This window comes from Symphalangus syndactylus, chromosome 21 (genome assembly GCF_028878055.3).
Source record: "Symphalangus syndactylus isolate Jambi chromosome 21, NHGRI_mSymSyn1-v2.1_pri, whole genome shotgun sequence".
NCBI lineage: Eukaryota > Metazoa > Chordata > Mammalia > Primates > Hylobatidae > Symphalangus > Symphalangus syndactylus.
The window spans coordinates 35,608,288-35,625,594 of record NC_072443.2 but is presented as its reverse complement, the minus strand read 5'-3'; the positions used below and the strand labels follow the sequence as shown (position 1 = coordinate 35,625,594).

Here is a 17,307-nt window from a genome sequence, read left to right as displayed (position 1 = left end):
ATTACAGGTGTGAGCCACTGTACCCAGCTGGCCTATTTCACTTTTTAATTCATTGTGCTGGACATGTACCCTATTCATGTAAGATTTGTATCTTTTGAGCACTAAGATTCTACTTTTTGATGATTTATTCCCTTCAGTTTTCTGTGCTATTTCTGAAACACCTGTCAGTTTGATATTGGACTTCCAGGATTAGGTTTCAGCATTTGGAACCTATATGAGTTGGTCAGGGAAATAAAAGACTTTCTGTGTTCTCTCAGTAGGAAGTGTCTCAACAGAAGGAATAAGCATTGGAAGGGCTGGAAGAGTGAACGTTTCTTGAATTGTCACTGACTCGCTCAGTCCGCACCTCCAAAGTGCTTGATTCTAGATGCTCAAATGTTAAGCTGCTTCAAACCTCACATCCAACTTTTGCCCATATATCTGTCTGCAACTGCCTTTAGAGAATAATAGTCTTTTCTTTTCTATTTAATACCTTTCCAGTCACTGATACTGGTGTGAGGCTGTAATCTGAAACCATGTGGGGCAAGCACTCTGAAAAATGTTGTTCCTGCTTCTTCGTGCTCTCAGCAGAGGTTTGGAGGTGCTCGGGTGACAGAGACAATTCAGCACAGAGCTACACTGGCTGTGTGCATATCCCAAGTACTAGCCAAGTGGCCTGGGGCAAATTTTTTCTTTTCTTTTCTTTTCTTTTCTTTCTTTTCTTTTCTCTTCTCTTTCTTTCTCTTTCTCTCTCTCTTTCTTTTCTTTTCTTTTCTTTTTTTGTTTTTGTTTTCAAGGTCTTGCTCTGTTGCCCACGTGGGAGGGCAGTGGTGTGAACATAGCTCACTGCAGCTTCAAACTCCTGGGCTCAAGCAATTCTCCTGCCTCAGCCTCCTGAGTAGCTGGGACTACTGGCGTGTGTCACCATGCCCAGCTAATTTTTTAAAAAATTTTTTGTAGAGATGGTGTCTTGCCCGTTTTCCCAGGCTGGTCTCAAACTTCTAGCAAGTAATCCTCCCACTTTGGCCTCCCAAAGTGCTGGGATTACAGGTGTAAGCCACCACACCTGGCCTTTTTAATTTCTTAATGCTTCAACCTCTCCAACTATTAGGAGAGAATAATATCATTAGCTACCTCATAGGATTGCTGGTAAGACTGATTGAAATAACACATGCAATGAATATAAATCAGTGCCTGGCAAATATTCTAGTGCTTTTGGTATATGTTGGTGATCTTAATTTTAACTGTTATTATTTAATATCTGTTTCACATTTCCACCTATGTCATTTTGCTCTACATTTCAAAAAGCTTCAACATAATTTTCCAGTCTATTAATTCTTATGACTAATAATTGTAATCACTAAAAGAACTTTCTTATTTAGGTTTTTAAATAGTATCTTCATTGCTTTACAGATGCAACTATTTTGGATCTGTGTTTTGTTCCTCTGTCCCGTTTGTTTTCTGTCTTCCAGCAATTTATTGATAGCCCCCTCTTTCTTCTCTGTTATCAGCTTATTCTTTTGGTTTTAAATTTATTTTAATAAGGTCTTGGGAGGATCAAAAGCCATGGAGCTAGTTTACCATCTTGCACAGAAACTGACAGTGCTATTTTCATCTTAATTTTCCTCACATAGCAGGATTGAATCCACAGGTTGTCACTAATAATAATTCACAGTTATTCTGCCCTTACTGTGTGTCAGGTGGTATACTAAGAGCTTTTCATTCATCCTGTCATCTAATTCACTTTGATGTTAAGATATAGGAAGTTGTGTTATCCTCATTTCTTTAAGACGAGATTAGTGAGGCTTACAGAGTTCAAATGACTTGCCCAAAAGTTCACACAGCTAGTAATGAATAGAGCTAAAATTTAAACACAGATCTATTGGCCACTGAACTACTAGTGGCAGCTCTAAGCTACTACTGCAACATGGATCTCATCATTTTAAATGGCTGCACAGTATCCATGTATGTTTGTGTTTATATCTAAGCCCTCTCTGATGAACACTTAAGTTGTTTTCAAAATTTGCTGTTATAAACAAACCTTACATAAATATTTAAGTACTGTGTGAAACTTTTTATGCACTGCGCTATTATTGTTTTCTAAAAATAAGTCCTGGAAGTGAATAAATCCGAAGTTATCTTTGTTAAAACATTTTAAAATATGTTTTGACAAACTGTCCTTAAAAAAGAAGTTGTAGCGATTGACACTTCCACCAGCAGCAATGTGTGGAAGGGTCTGCTCCCCACATGCTCATTAACATCTAATATTACTCAATTATTGCCAATCTCATAAAAATGAAATGCTACCTTACTCTTTCAATTTGCCTTTATTTCATTGTTACTGTGGCTGAACACATCTCTTCATATCATTATAGATCATGAGCCTTTCTTCTTGTGTGAGTTGTCAGTTCATTTTCTGCCCAACTTTTTACTGGGCTATTGCCTCTAGCTGGTAAGGATTTATAAGTACTCACTATTTCTATTTTTACCTTTGTTTAAGCATTTGTAAAATAAGTTTTAAATATTTAGGTAGCCAAATCTATCCCAATTAACTTTTATAGATATTCTTCCAATGGATGATAAAAATGAAACCAATATGAAAATTGTTCATTAAGAGTATGATTTATGATCTGAGTTTCTAAAAGAATCAGAAAATTCAACAATCTTGTTAGCCCTACTTCAGGAAACAGGCAAATTGTAAAGATGATGAAAGTTTTCACTTATACACTAAAAGCTTACCTAAGCCACCTTAAGAAGGATTTCCAGCCAGGCTAGGTTGAGAGCTACTAAGCTGACCCTTCTGACTTATATTCTGCTTACAATGTGTAGTATTGGAGAGTTGGATTTGGATGCTAATGTAGGCTATTGGGATGGGAGCTGGGTTGGCCATGTTTATTCTTTAACCTCAAGATTCCTACCTGGTGCCAGCTGCTGACATCAGAAGACCTCACTGCTACTTCTCTAGATTTTTACTTTGTTCACTGTTCCTGTTTAAAGTTGCTCCCAGGAAAAATGAAGTTCAATTCATAACTGAGTAGAGATCAGATTTATAACAAGCTTGTCCACGAGGCAGAAGTCCCTAGGGTATGGGAGAGCATGCGAGCCCTGGACTGCACAGAATGTTTCTAAATTAAGTCTCCATTCCAAAGGATGTGAATTAGGCAGAGACTGTGATTCAGGGCAAAGTTTGAATTCTTTTTCCTACCTTTTAGTTAAAAGGATCTCTCCAGACTCTCCTCTTACCCTCTTTCTCCAGGGATCGAAACTTCCTTAGCCATGGCTACCACAACTGTCTCTACTCTTTTAATTTCACCTCCTTAGGATATTCAGATAAATTCCTAAAAGGAAGTAGCTTTTTCTTCACAGCCTGGATTTTTAGAAAGGAAAAATGTGAATCTAAATTTTCTTTTCTTTAAAATACCACTTGGACCCTAACTCCTTTGGTAGTTGGAGAGCACCCATCTGAAACTTTTCTGCTTTGTGTTCAGTTATTACCACATATGATACTGTGTTGGCTCCTTTATTGGTTCATTTTCTCTATAAGATGTTGATCATGTTGATCTTTCTTTGGGCAGAACCGTCAGCTACTCATCTCTGAATCTATATCCCTTAGCAAGGTGTCAAACATGTTAGGCACTCTGTAAATGTCTTCTTATTGGATATATGTTAGAACAATGGAAAATATTTGATAAATCATGCTGCTATAAAGACACATGCACACGTATATTTATTGCAGCACTACTCACAATAGCAAAGACTTGGAACCAACCTAAATGTCCAACAACGATAGACTGGATTAAGAAAATGTGGCATATATACACCATGGAATACTATGCAGCCATAAAAATGATGAGTTCATGTCCTTCGTAGGGACATGGATGAAGCTGGAAACCATTATTCTCAGCAAACTATCGCAAGGACAAAAAACCAAACACTGCATGTTCTGATTCATAGGTGGGAATTGAGCAATGAGAACATTTGGACACAGGAAGGGGAACATCACACACAGGGGCCTGTTGTGTGGTTGGGGAAGGAGGGAGGGATAGCATAGGAGATATACCTAATGTAAATGATGAGGTAATGGGTGCAGCACACCAACATGGCACATGTACACATATATAACAAACCTGCACATTGTGCACAGGTACCCTAGAATTTAAAGTATAATAAAATATATATATATAAACAGAACAATGGAAAATATTTGATTCTAACATGCTACTATGACTCTGGCCTGGGGGAAGTGGGAGTAAATAGCTTTTGATATAAATGCATGTGAAGAATGGTAGTATCCCAGTTAGAGTTTTATCAGATACTGGTTAAAAGAGAAAATATGGTGACCCTAAACCAATCCCTTTAGGAGAACAGCCAGATATTAAGCCAAACCAGACATGTGTAGAGTATGTGTCTGCAGAATAGGAGAATAAATACTTTTGGAGAGTAGACTCAGCACACAATCTGACCAAATGATGTGCAGGCTGCTGTATCCAGTGATGACTTTACCTGAATTTTATTGGTTAATCTTACGCATAACACCATCTAAAATAAGTTGTATTGGTAATGGGATATAAAATTTAGCATGCTAAGAGTTACTTGAAGACATCTGAAGTTCAGTATAATTAACCAGGCCCGAGATTCGTTTAGACATCAAAAAAGAATTTTTTACATGCTGAAGGATCTTGTAGTGTATCTTTTCTAAAAATGACCAAAATGTGTTGTGGCAATTTTAGAGAAAAGAGTATGCTATCAATAGAAGTCTTTAAGACTAGTGTTTCGAACAGATATTTGCTAATTAATTCCAGAAATTAAACAACTATTTAGGTTTTGTGTAACCAATACCCAGAAATAGTCCAGACAAAGGATTTTTCTTGTTGCAAAACTGATTTAATGCCCTTCTCATATTAAAATTCTTTCCATGTAACACACACACACAGACACATGTGCGCACACACATGCACACACACAAACTTGTAAATTATTTTAGTTCCATCTCAGTCACAGCAAGACACTTGGTGCCCACAAATGCCTGAAGATTTGTGGCATGAAAGTCTCCTCTGTTGAAAATGCTGCCTCCCTCCCTTTTGGCCTTGTGGGCAGTGAAGCATGGGATTATCAGAAACAGTTCTGCATCTTCTGGAAAGCCTCTACTGGATAAGCCCCCTCTTCCCTTTTTCACTGTGAGACAGGTGCTTGGGCACAGATGGGAGACCCATGGACTCTGACTTCCTTGACTATCAATAAGTGAGGGCTGTGGGTAGGTGTATGAGATGAGTTTTTGAAAGTAGGAAAACAGAGTTCTATTTTACCTCATGCTCTGAAAGTCTTTTTCTCCTGCTAGAAAGCTGGCAGTGCTAGAGAATCCAGTCCAATAATAGGAATTCAGTTCAATTCAAGAAGCAATGGTGCTCACTGATTAGAGAACTTGTAAAGGTGTCAGCTGGTACTTGGTGGTTAGCATTAGGACTCTATGAGATTGTCGCAATGTTTCAGCACCTTGTCATCATTGTTGTTGATATTTCTTTGTTTTTAGCTTTTCTTCCCCCTCTCCTCTCCCCACTGTTTCTTTTTTTTTTTAACTTGATGGGCATGAATTGAGGCATTGAGGTCTGTATTTAAGTTTGACATTGATAATCATTGTTGCAATCATGGGCTGTTCCGATTCTCTGACTTCGTTAAGAGATACTATGTGGTTGAATCATAAGCCTGTCCTCTTCCTATCCTACCTTAAGTGAATGTATATGGTGGGGGGGCAAGCCAAGGGTGACTTTTGGTGATTGTTAGTTTTGTGGCTTCTAAAAAGTGAGTGTAGTTAATACGGTTGTGACAGTCAACTAAGCATTATATATTGTGTTAACGTGTTATCTATCCCTCTTCCCAAGAGACTACCTAAGAAGAAGTTAGTTAGATATTAGGAATAGAGTAGAAACAGAGAAGTGGGTATACTCAGTAAGATTTTTGTGGAGTACAATAGAAAGTCACTTGAAGACTTTACCAAGAAATCAGTGTGTTCTTACTGAATTTATGGCATCATCTGCCCCCTTCATGTACCTCGAAAATTACCAGATATCCCCAGTGATTATAATTAACTAATTCTCTCTCTCTCTCTCTCTCTCTCATATTTAACAAGGACAATAATAGGCAGCAAAGTGATGCAGCCTCTAAATGCAACTGAGACGTAAGATCATTGATGCCCAATTTCTTTCAGCATTTTTCTTCTTGGACCAGAGGTTCTTTGCCATCACTTGTGATTGTGGTTCTTCAGGGTCTTAGCACTCCCTAGGCATGGGTCTGGGTGATAAGGTAAACCCGTGTGAGCCATGATGATATCATACTTTATTTACTGAAATGTCTAGCTGTGCCTTGCTGTTTGGTGCAATTAGTAGGTTCCTTTGAGTTGTACTGCCCGGGCTGCCTTCTCTCATACAGTATCATAGTGAGCAAGCATTATTCTTTCCTTTTTATGTGGAGAAGGAGAGCAAAGAGAAGTAAAATAACCTCAGGTAAAAAAAATTTTAAAAAATGCTTGAAATAGAATGTCATAATTCTGCTAGTCATCTTGAGGACCATTCATTTCTGCAGATTTTAATGGGGAAACCAGACTTCCTCTTAAAAAAAACCTGCCTTTTTGGTTCAGGGCCTGGAGGATGCAGTCTCCCTTCTTTGATATGCCCTCTGTTCATTACGAATAGCCTTTCATGAAGCTTACAAGAAGGGACACGAGCACAGGCACCCAGTTAGCAACAACCTGGGTGAGTAACCCTGGGCAGGGCGCCTGGGGTGGCTCAGGGAGAGGCAGGGCGACAGGGGTGATCTCAGGATCCAGAGCAGACTCAAAGCTTTTTCGCAGCCTGTGACCGTTTTTTTTTTTTTTTTTTAACTTCAGAAGAGGTGTGGATTTGTCCCTCACTCTCTGCCTTTTGTTTATAATGTCATCTTCTCCTCCTCCTCCAAACACACACAGTTCCATCTGACTCACTGCCATGTTTCCGTAACCTTGGGCAAGTCACATCACCTTTAAGGGCTTCCGTTTATTTATAAAGAGAGAATGATAGTCATGACTGCCTGCTTGCTGGAGCTTGCATTAGTGGCACACAGGCATGGCAAAGCTGAGTGCTGGACAAGAGAATTCAGATGTGGTTTCTTGTACTCTCCCAGCCAAGTGGGCTTCTTCTCTAGTAAAGATCAATGCCCAGACTCACCAATTTATAATATCTTCAAGGTGGCATAGCTGGGATCTCTTGAGCAGTTTTTTCATTCCCCTTATTTATCCAAGAGATAGGAATGATCTCCCTAGATAAATTAAAATTATTTCTGTATTTTCCTTAAAGAACTTTCTGAAGTAAACTTTTCTAGTTTTTCATAGAACACAGAATATCAAAACTAGAGAAGACATTAGAGATGTTATACTCTCAATCCCCTGCCTCCATTTTGAAAATGAGAAAATTGAGGCCAAGAAAGCTGAAGTGACTTGCCCAGAGTTGCCCTGTTGGTGTGTGTAGTAGCAGAATCAAACACAACTGAGGTCTCCTATGTGCTGTACCATTCAGTTGGGGGTTGGCAGAAGAGCAAGTAGACCGTCAATGCCCTATTCCCTCTACACCAATGGTTAACATTTCCGATTCTTTCTTTAGTCTCCCCTAGCAATTCCAGTTTTCTTCTTATAAATCAATTTCTTGATTAAATTCCTAGCTGATTACTAATTTAGTATCACCAACAAATATTTACTGAGAACCCATTATCTTCTTGGTACTGTATAATGATTAAAAGTACACATACACACACAGATATATACACACAGGCAGACACACACATACATGCACACTAACATGCACACAAATATAGAGGACTCTAAAGAAGCTGTGGTTTGGCCTACTGGATAAATTTAAAACCTTCTCATCTCTGGTAAGTGGCAAGATTATTTAATCCTATGTCAAAGACAGTGTCTAACACACTTCTGGGGAAGAGTAGATGATTGTTCCTGAACTGAGTGGATAACCCATCAATAAATGTTTGTGGTTATCCATAATTAGAACACAGATGAGTAAAGATGTGAAACTGAGCTACCCCCAAGATGTCTAAAAATTGACATAAAGCCACAGAGAAAGACAACAGTGATGTCAGGCCTAGGATGCCTCTGTTGGGCTATTTTAGTTTAATTTGTTGGACTATAATTTATCAACACAACTATATTCTATAACAATACTATTCTTATGGAAAATGGAGAATTTTCATTTTGCAAAGAAAAGCAAAATAAGATGAATTTGAGTAGAGAACAGTCACGTTCTGGGAAGTCTAGCCATTAGCTCTTCCTATGATTAGGATTCCTATCTAGGAAGCAGAGCTAAATTTTGTGGGATACATGTATTTGAAATTGAAAGTACATCTCCTTGGAATTCATAGGGGTATTGGCTTTCCTTGGGTCATAGAGAGAAGTCTGCCACCTGCCAATTCACTGCAACATCTTCTGGCCGACCTCTCCTGGGTTTTCTCTTCTCTTGAAGCCTGCTCACATACTAACCACAAGTTTTCAGCTGTTTACCTTGTGAAACCTAATGAGATCACCACAAAGTAGGCCCCATGGACAAAAGCCATCATTCCACAGAAGTACACATGAGCTCCAGCCAAATGTACTATATAAGGCTTATCTTGAGAAATGAATCCTTGAAAACATCAACCCAGTGATGACAAAAAAGAATTCTGCCTAGTTAGAGTTCTCTGCAGGAAGTATTTTTGATATTATTTTGGCTTTTGAAAAAAAAAAGACTTTGTGGGGGTTACCTCAGTGCACAGTGAAATCGCACATTCAAACTGTTTGAATCCTGTCCTCCAAATACAGAGGTCTTATGTGAAAACAATCTCATTTTCATTTTACTTTCTGGGAACCCCTCCAAGGCATGGTGAATTGCCAGCATTTTGTGACCTTCAGTTCCTTTACTGCTGTCATGGGAAACTTGACCTTGGAACTGTGGAGAGGAGGGGAACCAGTTTTGGGTGGGTCAGGGGCAGAAGTTTCATTCACTCTGCTTGATCATTGCCCAAAACTAGGGGTTCTCCTGCACCAAGATCCTTAGAACCTCAGAGGTCACAGAAATGGGGACCAAAAAGTATGATGAGGATGCACATTAACACCAAAGCAAGGATGTGGACAACATGACTGTCGCATGGGATAGAGACTCAGGCAGCCAGCCAGGGGCAATTCCCAGTGAAGCATTAGGGACAAGAAAACACTGGATCTCCTCCAGATGCGTAGTTGATGCAGGGCTCCCAGACCCTTCAGAACATCTTAGGACTGAAATGGAATTCCTAGGGCATAAGGTTTCCTCCTGTAACTCTAGCTGGTTTCTGTAGGGTTGAAACTACAATAATGGATTCTCAATTTGTAGAAGGACTTCCTTAGGTTCCATACCATTTGGCAACTGTTTGACTCATAAGACATCCATCTGACTACAGGGTTAGAGAGGGCTTGTGCATCTCAAGACACTGTGGGGTCTCTAGCCCCTACTCATGTATACCATTCTCTAGGCACACAGTTGATTAGAAGACAGTGGTGGCTTATCCTTCTAGCAAGAACCCCTTTGATATCTTATTTTGCTCATGGGCACATGGGCTTGAAAGATTTTTTGCCTTTAAGGCAGATTTTATTAAGTAACAATTAATGTCTTTATTTTCATTACTCTATGAAAATCGAATTAGAATAACAGCATTACCACACTGACCTGATAGAATTCTAGCCCAAAGCAACGAAATCAATATTTGAGTGGTCTCTGCCTGAGAACAGGCTGTGTAGTCGTTTGGCATTTTTTATTTCTGAAAATTTAAACAAAAAGCTCGTAGGTCCCATTCCTACCATTTGTAGGACTTAGGAATCCAGGGAACTGCATGAATATTTAATTTAAAAAAGAACAAAAAATGTGGAGTCCCAAGACCTAAGGGACTTAGCTGAGTGAGACTGAGAAGGGCATTCACCTGTATTGAGTCTCAGGTTCCTTATCTGAAAGGATATCATCTGAAAACAGTACTCATCTTACAGGGCTGTGGTGAAGATTAAATACAACTATTGACATACTGGACAGTTTTGAAAAATTTAGCTGATTTCAAAGACTGAAATTTCACTGCAGAAATAAACTTTTAAAAAAATCTTGGTATAATAAATGACAAATTTGTCTTGTACATTACATTAAAGTCAATCAATCAAACAAAACAATGTTTATAAACTAGAAGATAAGAAATTTTCTCTCTCAGCTTCAGAAAGGAATCAAAGAACTGACTCTTGGGCAATTGCTATTGTGTGTGTGCATGTGTGCATGTGTGTTTTGTGATTCCTTTTCTAGAGGAGAGGAAAACCACTGTCATATTGAGTTTTATGCTTACACTCAAGAACATCAAGAACATCTTGTGTGAGTGGGAAGGGGGAATAAATATATACTCTAAGGATCCGATCAAATAATTTAGAAAGAACTTTTTTTACTCTTTTACATTTAGAACGTGAACAGTGTAGACACGGTTGGGTAAGTATGTTTCCCAGAACAGAATGCTGAAGAACATGGGATTTGGAGTCAGATCCTAACTCAAATTTTACCTCATCTTATAGCTCTGTGACTTGGACAAGTTGCAGAGGTTTGTTATGAAAATTAAATGAAAAAAAGTGTAGATAAGAAGGCAGCAGTTCATGTTTTGGTCATCGTAAGTACTTGATACAGGTGAAATGTTGTGATGAGTCTTTGTGTTTTAGCTTCAACTTTCTCCTAGTGTTTTAGTTAATGAAAATGATGGCATGTAAGTACAGTTCATGCAAGGTCAGTTGATTAGTAAAGGGTACTGGTAGACATGGTGATGCAATCCCTATTTGTAATGCCTTTGCTATCACACACTTGAGATACATGTGAGGCAAGTCACTAGAAACCCTTTGTTTAAAGACATTAAGTCAACCTCATTTCATGATGGCATTTCTTTATCTTGATCTTGTAAATGCTCAGGAATTGTGGCTGCTTTGGAATTTATGACAGACAGCTAATGGAATCTTTAGGACACATCTGAACAAAAGTGAAACTAGGGGTGGGGGGCAGATTAAGGCTTCTGCTGTACATTACTCATTCACTGCTCAAATGACAACAAGCCATTTAGACTCCAAGCCGACATGGGTCTCTTTGGGTTGCAGATGGTGAGAGCCTTGACAGGAGGGACTGTTGATGGTTTCTCAGGCTTTAAGCCTCTTTGTGCCCAAGTCTCTTAGATTTAAATGAGTGGATATTCGCTGAGATGAGATAGTAAATTCTTGAGTTCCTTGAGAAAGATTGGAATAGGGTCATTTCTTCTCTAGAAATAGTTCAGATGTTGTACTTTAGTTGGGGCACATGGATTTGAGCCTACAGTGTAAAAAGGGGCAAAGACCTAGCCTGAGGATTAGCTGGGTTATTTAGAAAATATACAGGACAGAGAAGACTCCAGTGACTGCCATGACTAAAACACTTACTTTTGCTCTTGCCTGTTTTATCCTTTTTGGAAGTCCACTACTGGCCTTTTGGTTACAGCGGCTCAGGCATGGCACATCCAAGAGCCAGTGGAGAACTTCAGAACTTCTGACTGTATTAGTCAGCCTTGCTTACCTCGGTGACCCTCCAATTTATGCTTATCCACATGGTCAACTCCATGACCTTATGGGAAATGCACTGGGTTGGGAACAAGGCAGAACTGAGTAGAATCCTGGCTCAGACTAGTTGCATGATTTTGGGCAAATTAATTAACTTCTATATTCTAACTACCTAACATTGAAAAACAATGACAATGCCTATTCTAATCTAGTCAATCTGAAAAATAGTCTCCCTCTACTTACTATCCAATGCTCAGGAAATGGAAAGAAAAAGCTGGATATACCCTTAGGGGCTTCCAGTGTGTTTTAGGCCCTGAGCCAGAAGCTACAAAAAAAGGACAGGTCAGACCTGTGTGTCTGTCCCTAAGGCAGCCTTCAGTAATGTGGGGAAATATGGCCAATGCATAAATTAAAAAAAAAAAATTTTTGTAGAGACAGGGTCTCACTTTGTTGCTCAGGCTGGTCTTGAACTCCTGGCTTCAAGCCATCCTCTGCCTTACTTCCAAAGTGCTGGGATTACAGGCATGGGTCACCATGCCCGGCCTAGCCAATGCATTTGATCACCCCAAGATCCTTTTCCCTCATCAAAACCACCTCCATCACTTGCATTATCTATGAACATCCTCTGGATACCAGCCAGATTCACACTTAACATTTTGCAGTGCTTAATATCTTCACAGAAATGTATCAGTTTTCCATAATTCGCCACAACATTCTTGAGAGGTAGCCACAGACTTACCCAAAATCACACATGGATTTGTGTCTATAATGGCCTCCACTCTTGCATCTAGTTAACTGCCTCAGACACTAAATATTCAGCCACAAACCTTCCCTGAGGGGAGTCACTTCAGTTCCACAACTGATTGACAAAAATAATGTCAAACATTACCTTGTCCTACATGACCCAACTCCTTCCCTAAAGGGAGTTCAGAAAAATAGGGCATCAGCATTACTAGGCTTCTAACTAATGACTATAGGAGCCAAGAACCACTGCACAGGCCTGAAAGTTGTATGTGGTGACACTATGACAACATTTCTGCAATTAGAGGAGTTATATTCAGACTTAAGGAAGAAGGAATCATATTCGATAAAAATAACATATTTCTAGAATGTATAGACTTGAAGGGGAACATTTCCATGTTTTCCTTGGTGATTACTTTATAACTTTATTCTTCCTCAAGAATCACTCAATAATTTGTTTCATAGTTATCATCTCCTTCTTCCCCATAGACCTCCAGTGATGAGGGAAGCTCCCTCCAAAGCCACAAGCTTTGTACATAGAGTGGCATTGGTATCAGGTTTGCATATTAGTTTTGCTCATGTTTATCATTGAGCTGGGGAGGGGGGGCCTTGGGATACTCACTATTCTGGGAAGGAGAAAAACTTACTTCTGGTGAGAAGAGAATCTGGACTATAGCTTCAGAGGAGCATTTCTTCTGTATTGCCCATGCCTTTGCTACAGAGGGACTCAGGCCAGCAAAGGCTTTGGTGGTCCTCCTGATTCAGGGTAAGAAACAGCCTAGTCTCAGTAAATGATTGACCTGGCTGCTGATGTGATAAGCTTAGGTAAATAGGCTTGATTCTGCTCCAGTAATTTCAGGACTTTTAACTCTCTAGGTTCCAAACCAGAAAAATATACATGACTTCCTGGGAGAGCCTATCATATGAGGTTGTCAGCCCTGTGAATGGACAGTATATTTCTCAGAATATATTATTCTATACCATATACTACAATATATGTACACTGTCCTCTCTGGTATGTCTTGAAAATTGAAAAAATTATGCAAGGAAAATTCTGGAACAAAACCATGCTGTGGAGCTACCACCAATGAAATCATTTTAATAAATCAAACATATAATTTGTTATAATGAAATATTTTTAAAAAAACCTTCCAAGTTTCTGAAATACATACAGGAGCAATAACAATTTTCAGAAGAGATAGAAGACAGAAGGAAAATACAGCCTGCTTTCCAGAACAGGCTGATGGAAAAATGGCTGAATTCAGACATACAACCAGGTCTACCATATCTCCTTCAGCAGACCCTCCTCAGAGACACTCTGGTGATAAGGCTGTATACGGTGCTCATTTTGTGATTATGAGAGAAGGGCCAGTGACCAGAGAGATCACCTACCTTGTCTGCTGCTTTTCAATCCCGACTCTTCCCTCAGCTTCTTTCCTGACTCAGCAGGGATGGCCCATGGCAGTTCCAGTGATTGCTGAAGAGAGTGGGACGTTGGGAAGACACATTAACACAGGTTTCTCCTTTTCCCCAAGCATGAAGGTGAGGTTCCTATCCACTTCCTTTCCTGCTCTCTCTAGCCTCTGCAGACAGTGGTCACAGGCAGCAACTTGCTTGCAGCCAGGTATGTTGACAGATGTGAAGGAGGGAGTCTGCCCTGGCCTCAGCCACCTGATCTAGCCAATCATTACACACCAGACAGACTCCTAGTCCTGCTTAAATCCAACCAGACTTGCATGGAAAAATCAGATGGCAGGACTGTAGGGGGCAGAAAGCACAGTCTGATAGCCATTGGCTATCCAGAAAAGTGATTCCCTTGTAACTGCACCTGGGAAGTGGACAAGAGGCCCCGATAATAGTTTATAGAGGAAACGAAATTTTTATTCCTTTAGATTTCAGCAATCTCAGAAGGAAATCTGGAGGTCACCTTATCAAATGTCCCATTTAATAATGGAGTTTCTTCTATTAAATTCTTGTATGGTGAGAAGCATCTGGCAGTTTTTTAAATAAATATGTCTACTATTCATTGAGAGAGTATTATATGTTATGCATTTCATGAATATTACCACAAATCCTCATGGTAATGTTGAGATTTTATTTCTATTTTATGCATGAGGGAACAAAGGCTCAAAGGGGTAATGGTCATGCAACTAGTAGGTACTGAAGCCAAGATCTGAATCCAGATCTGTTCTAATACCTGCACCAGCAACAATAAGCCTTTCCATACATTCTGTGGTAGGTTGAATTATAGCCCCCCAAAAATGTCCACATCCTAATCTTCAGAACCTATGAGTATGTTATCTTACATGGTAAAAGGGACTTTGCAGACATGGTCAAGTTAAGGATCTTCAGATGGGAGATTAGCCTGGCTTACCCAGGTGGGCCCAGTGTAATCACAGGGGTCCTTATGAAAGGTCAGAATAAGAGAAAGAGACGTGATAGCCTATAATCCCAGCACTTTGAGAGGCCGAGGCGGGCAGATCACGAGGTCAGGAGATCAAGACCATCCTGGCTAACATGGGGAAACCCTGCCTCTACTAAAAATACAAAAAATTAGCCGGGCGTAGTGGTGGGCACCTGTAGTCCCAGCTACTCGGGAGGCGGAGGCAGGAGAATGGCATGAACCCAAGAGGCAGAGCTTGCAGTGAGCAGAGCTCGCACCACTGCACTCCAGCCTTGGCAACAGAGCAAGACTCCGTCTCAAAAAAAAAAAAAAAAAAAAGAAAGAGATGTGGTGACAGAAGCAGGGTAAGCAATTGCTATGCTGCCGGCTTTGAAGGTAGAGGAAGGGGCCACAAATCAAGGAATGCAGGCCGCTTCTAGAAGCTGAAAAGGCAAGGAAGTGGATTCTACTCTAGGGCCTCCAGAAGGAGCATGGCCCCACTGACCATTTTAAACTTCTGACTCTCGACCTGCAAGGTAATACATTTGCACTGTTGTAAGCTACCAAGTTTGTGATAATTTTTTATAGGAACTATAGAAAATGAATACACATTCCCTCAGAAATACTCTTTATGATGGTGAGATCACTGTCTCACTTAGTTTCCTATTCTACAAAGGAATACTCTTTATCAAGCTAAGCTTGACCTTCTTAAAATGGCCATTCATTGGTCCTAGCTCTTCCTCGCACATAAGGCACTCGGGGAGGCAGCTGGAAATGGTGGCAAACAGTACTGGGAAGGGAATCAGAATCTGGATTCTAGTCCCACCTCTGCCTTAGCCAGTCAGTTCTCTCTGGTTTTCAGTTTTCTCTCCTATAACATTAATGCCCTCTACAAATGTTCTTTGATCCCTTCTATATCTAAAGCTATAATATTCTAAACTCAAGTCATGTAACAATTTAAAAATACTTGAAGATATCCCTGTCACCTTGCTCCAAATGTTTCCTGTTCCAACTACCCCAGTTTTCCATGTGACATGACTTCTGGACCCTTCCCTCTCCAAGTTGCTCTTCTCTAAGAAGGCTCCAATTTACCCATTTCCCTCTGAAATGTGGTGCCCAAGTCTTCACATAGTGCCCCCGCCATTTCTTGTCTGCTAGTGTGCCTGGTTCTGCTGGCTCCTCTGACCACACTCTCTTTCTGGGTCTCATCTAACTATTCCTCAGGATCTTTTGAACTTGGCCTAGTCTATTTCTTTTCATGTTGTTTGATCTGAACTTACCTCTCGAAACAGAGCACCTATAGTGAACAATTCTACAAGAATCTTAGATTTTTTTTATAGGAAGAACCAAGACTTGCCAGTGCTAGCCTAAATTAGTCAGCCTTGCTTGCTTAACATTTAAATGATAATGCATTCTCATAGGCCCTGGAAAGGTGGTGGTTTATCACATTTTAAGATCACAAATTCTTTGAGAATTTGATGCAAGTTATGGGTCCTCTACCAGAAAAAAGTGCACATACATCTAAAATTGGCTGTGTCATTTTGGGGCACTTCAGCCCCCCGAAGTAGTCTACTGCCGCTCTGATGTGTGGTAAGCTAGTTCTACACTCACAAGTTGTTGGTGGGGGAAGTTTTTGCAAAAGGCAGCCTAATGTTTTCTTCCAGATCTCCTTATACTTCATGGAGGTCCTAGAAACACCTCCTGGAAGTGGATTGTGCAAATGCCCAGTGAGGATCAAGGTAGGAAAGTCTCCAGGCTAAAAAGCAGCTCAGTTCTCAGGTTAAACAAAAAACAGCATTCAGTGGCCTCCTTTTATAAGAATATTGCTGCTTATGGCCTTTCTCTATGGGATAAATCCTATTCTTCAGATGCTTAGCTCCTTAGATTAAAGCCATCTGCCTGCCTAAGGCTTCTCTCAATTGCATGATGCTACTGGACAGAGGCTGAAACTGTTGTGGCCTCCTCCCCACCCATGCTGTCCAAAAACACTGACTGCCCAGCTGTGAAAACACCCTGGTCTGACTAGTGCTTTTGTCTCACTGGCACTTGTCCAGGCCATCCCGGGTGAGGTTTGAGGCACATGGGCTTTGGCCACTGTCCCTCCCTTGCAACCTCCCACCCTCTCTGAGAATGAAAGGTTTCAAGTCTTAAAAATAATAACACTCCTTTTGTCACACCGAGTAGATTTGAAGAGGGATAAACACGATCACTTCTTGCTGATCACGAAGAATTCCTTAGGAAAAAAACAACAAAAATCCAGGACATTCAGGCAACCTGACCTCCGGGATTAACAGAGAAGGAATCAGTTTCAAAGTTGAAGAAGTGGAGTTTACTCTGCGTTTGTTTGTCAAGCTCAGCCATAGGCAGGACTCAGTGACTCCATGACCTTTCTTTCCCTAGTTTAAACTGCTCTACAGGACAACATGGAGATAGATTATCTGAGCATGGACTTCCACAGGAAACATAAAGGAAGTTCCCTTACGAAAAAAACAGATAATTTTCTATTCCAAATAGCAGTTTCTTCATGTATTTATTTACTAAGAAATATTTAGGAAGAACAAAGTCAAACCCAGTTTTAGGCAAAAATGAGTGGTACAATCAACTGTATTTTTTT

General features: G+C 40.1%; 2 protein-coding genes across 2 annotated transcripts in view; both read right to left on the bottom strand.

Moving 5' to 3' along the window:
• PHLDB2 (pleckstrin homology like domain family B member 2) overlaps positions 1 to 13,739 on the bottom strand; it is a 238,032-nt gene extending 224,293 nt beyond the window's left edge. The window contains exon 1 of the mRNA XM_063630643.1: positions 13,703 to 13,739. The gene's annotated coding sequence lies outside the window, so the exon portion shown is untranslated. The remainder of the gene's footprint in view (positions 1 to 13,702) is intronic.
• PLCXD2 (phosphatidylinositol specific phospholipase C X domain containing 2) overlaps positions 13,647 to 17,307 on the bottom strand; it is a 59,302-nt gene continuing 55,641 nt past the window's right edge. The window contains exon 4 of the mRNA XM_055259212.2: positions 13,647 to 13,787. Coding sequence (XP_055115187.1) covers positions 13,736 to 13,787 — 52 coding nt within the window. The 3' untranslated portion in view covers positions 13,647 to 13,735. The remainder of the gene's footprint in view (positions 13,788 to 17,307) is intronic.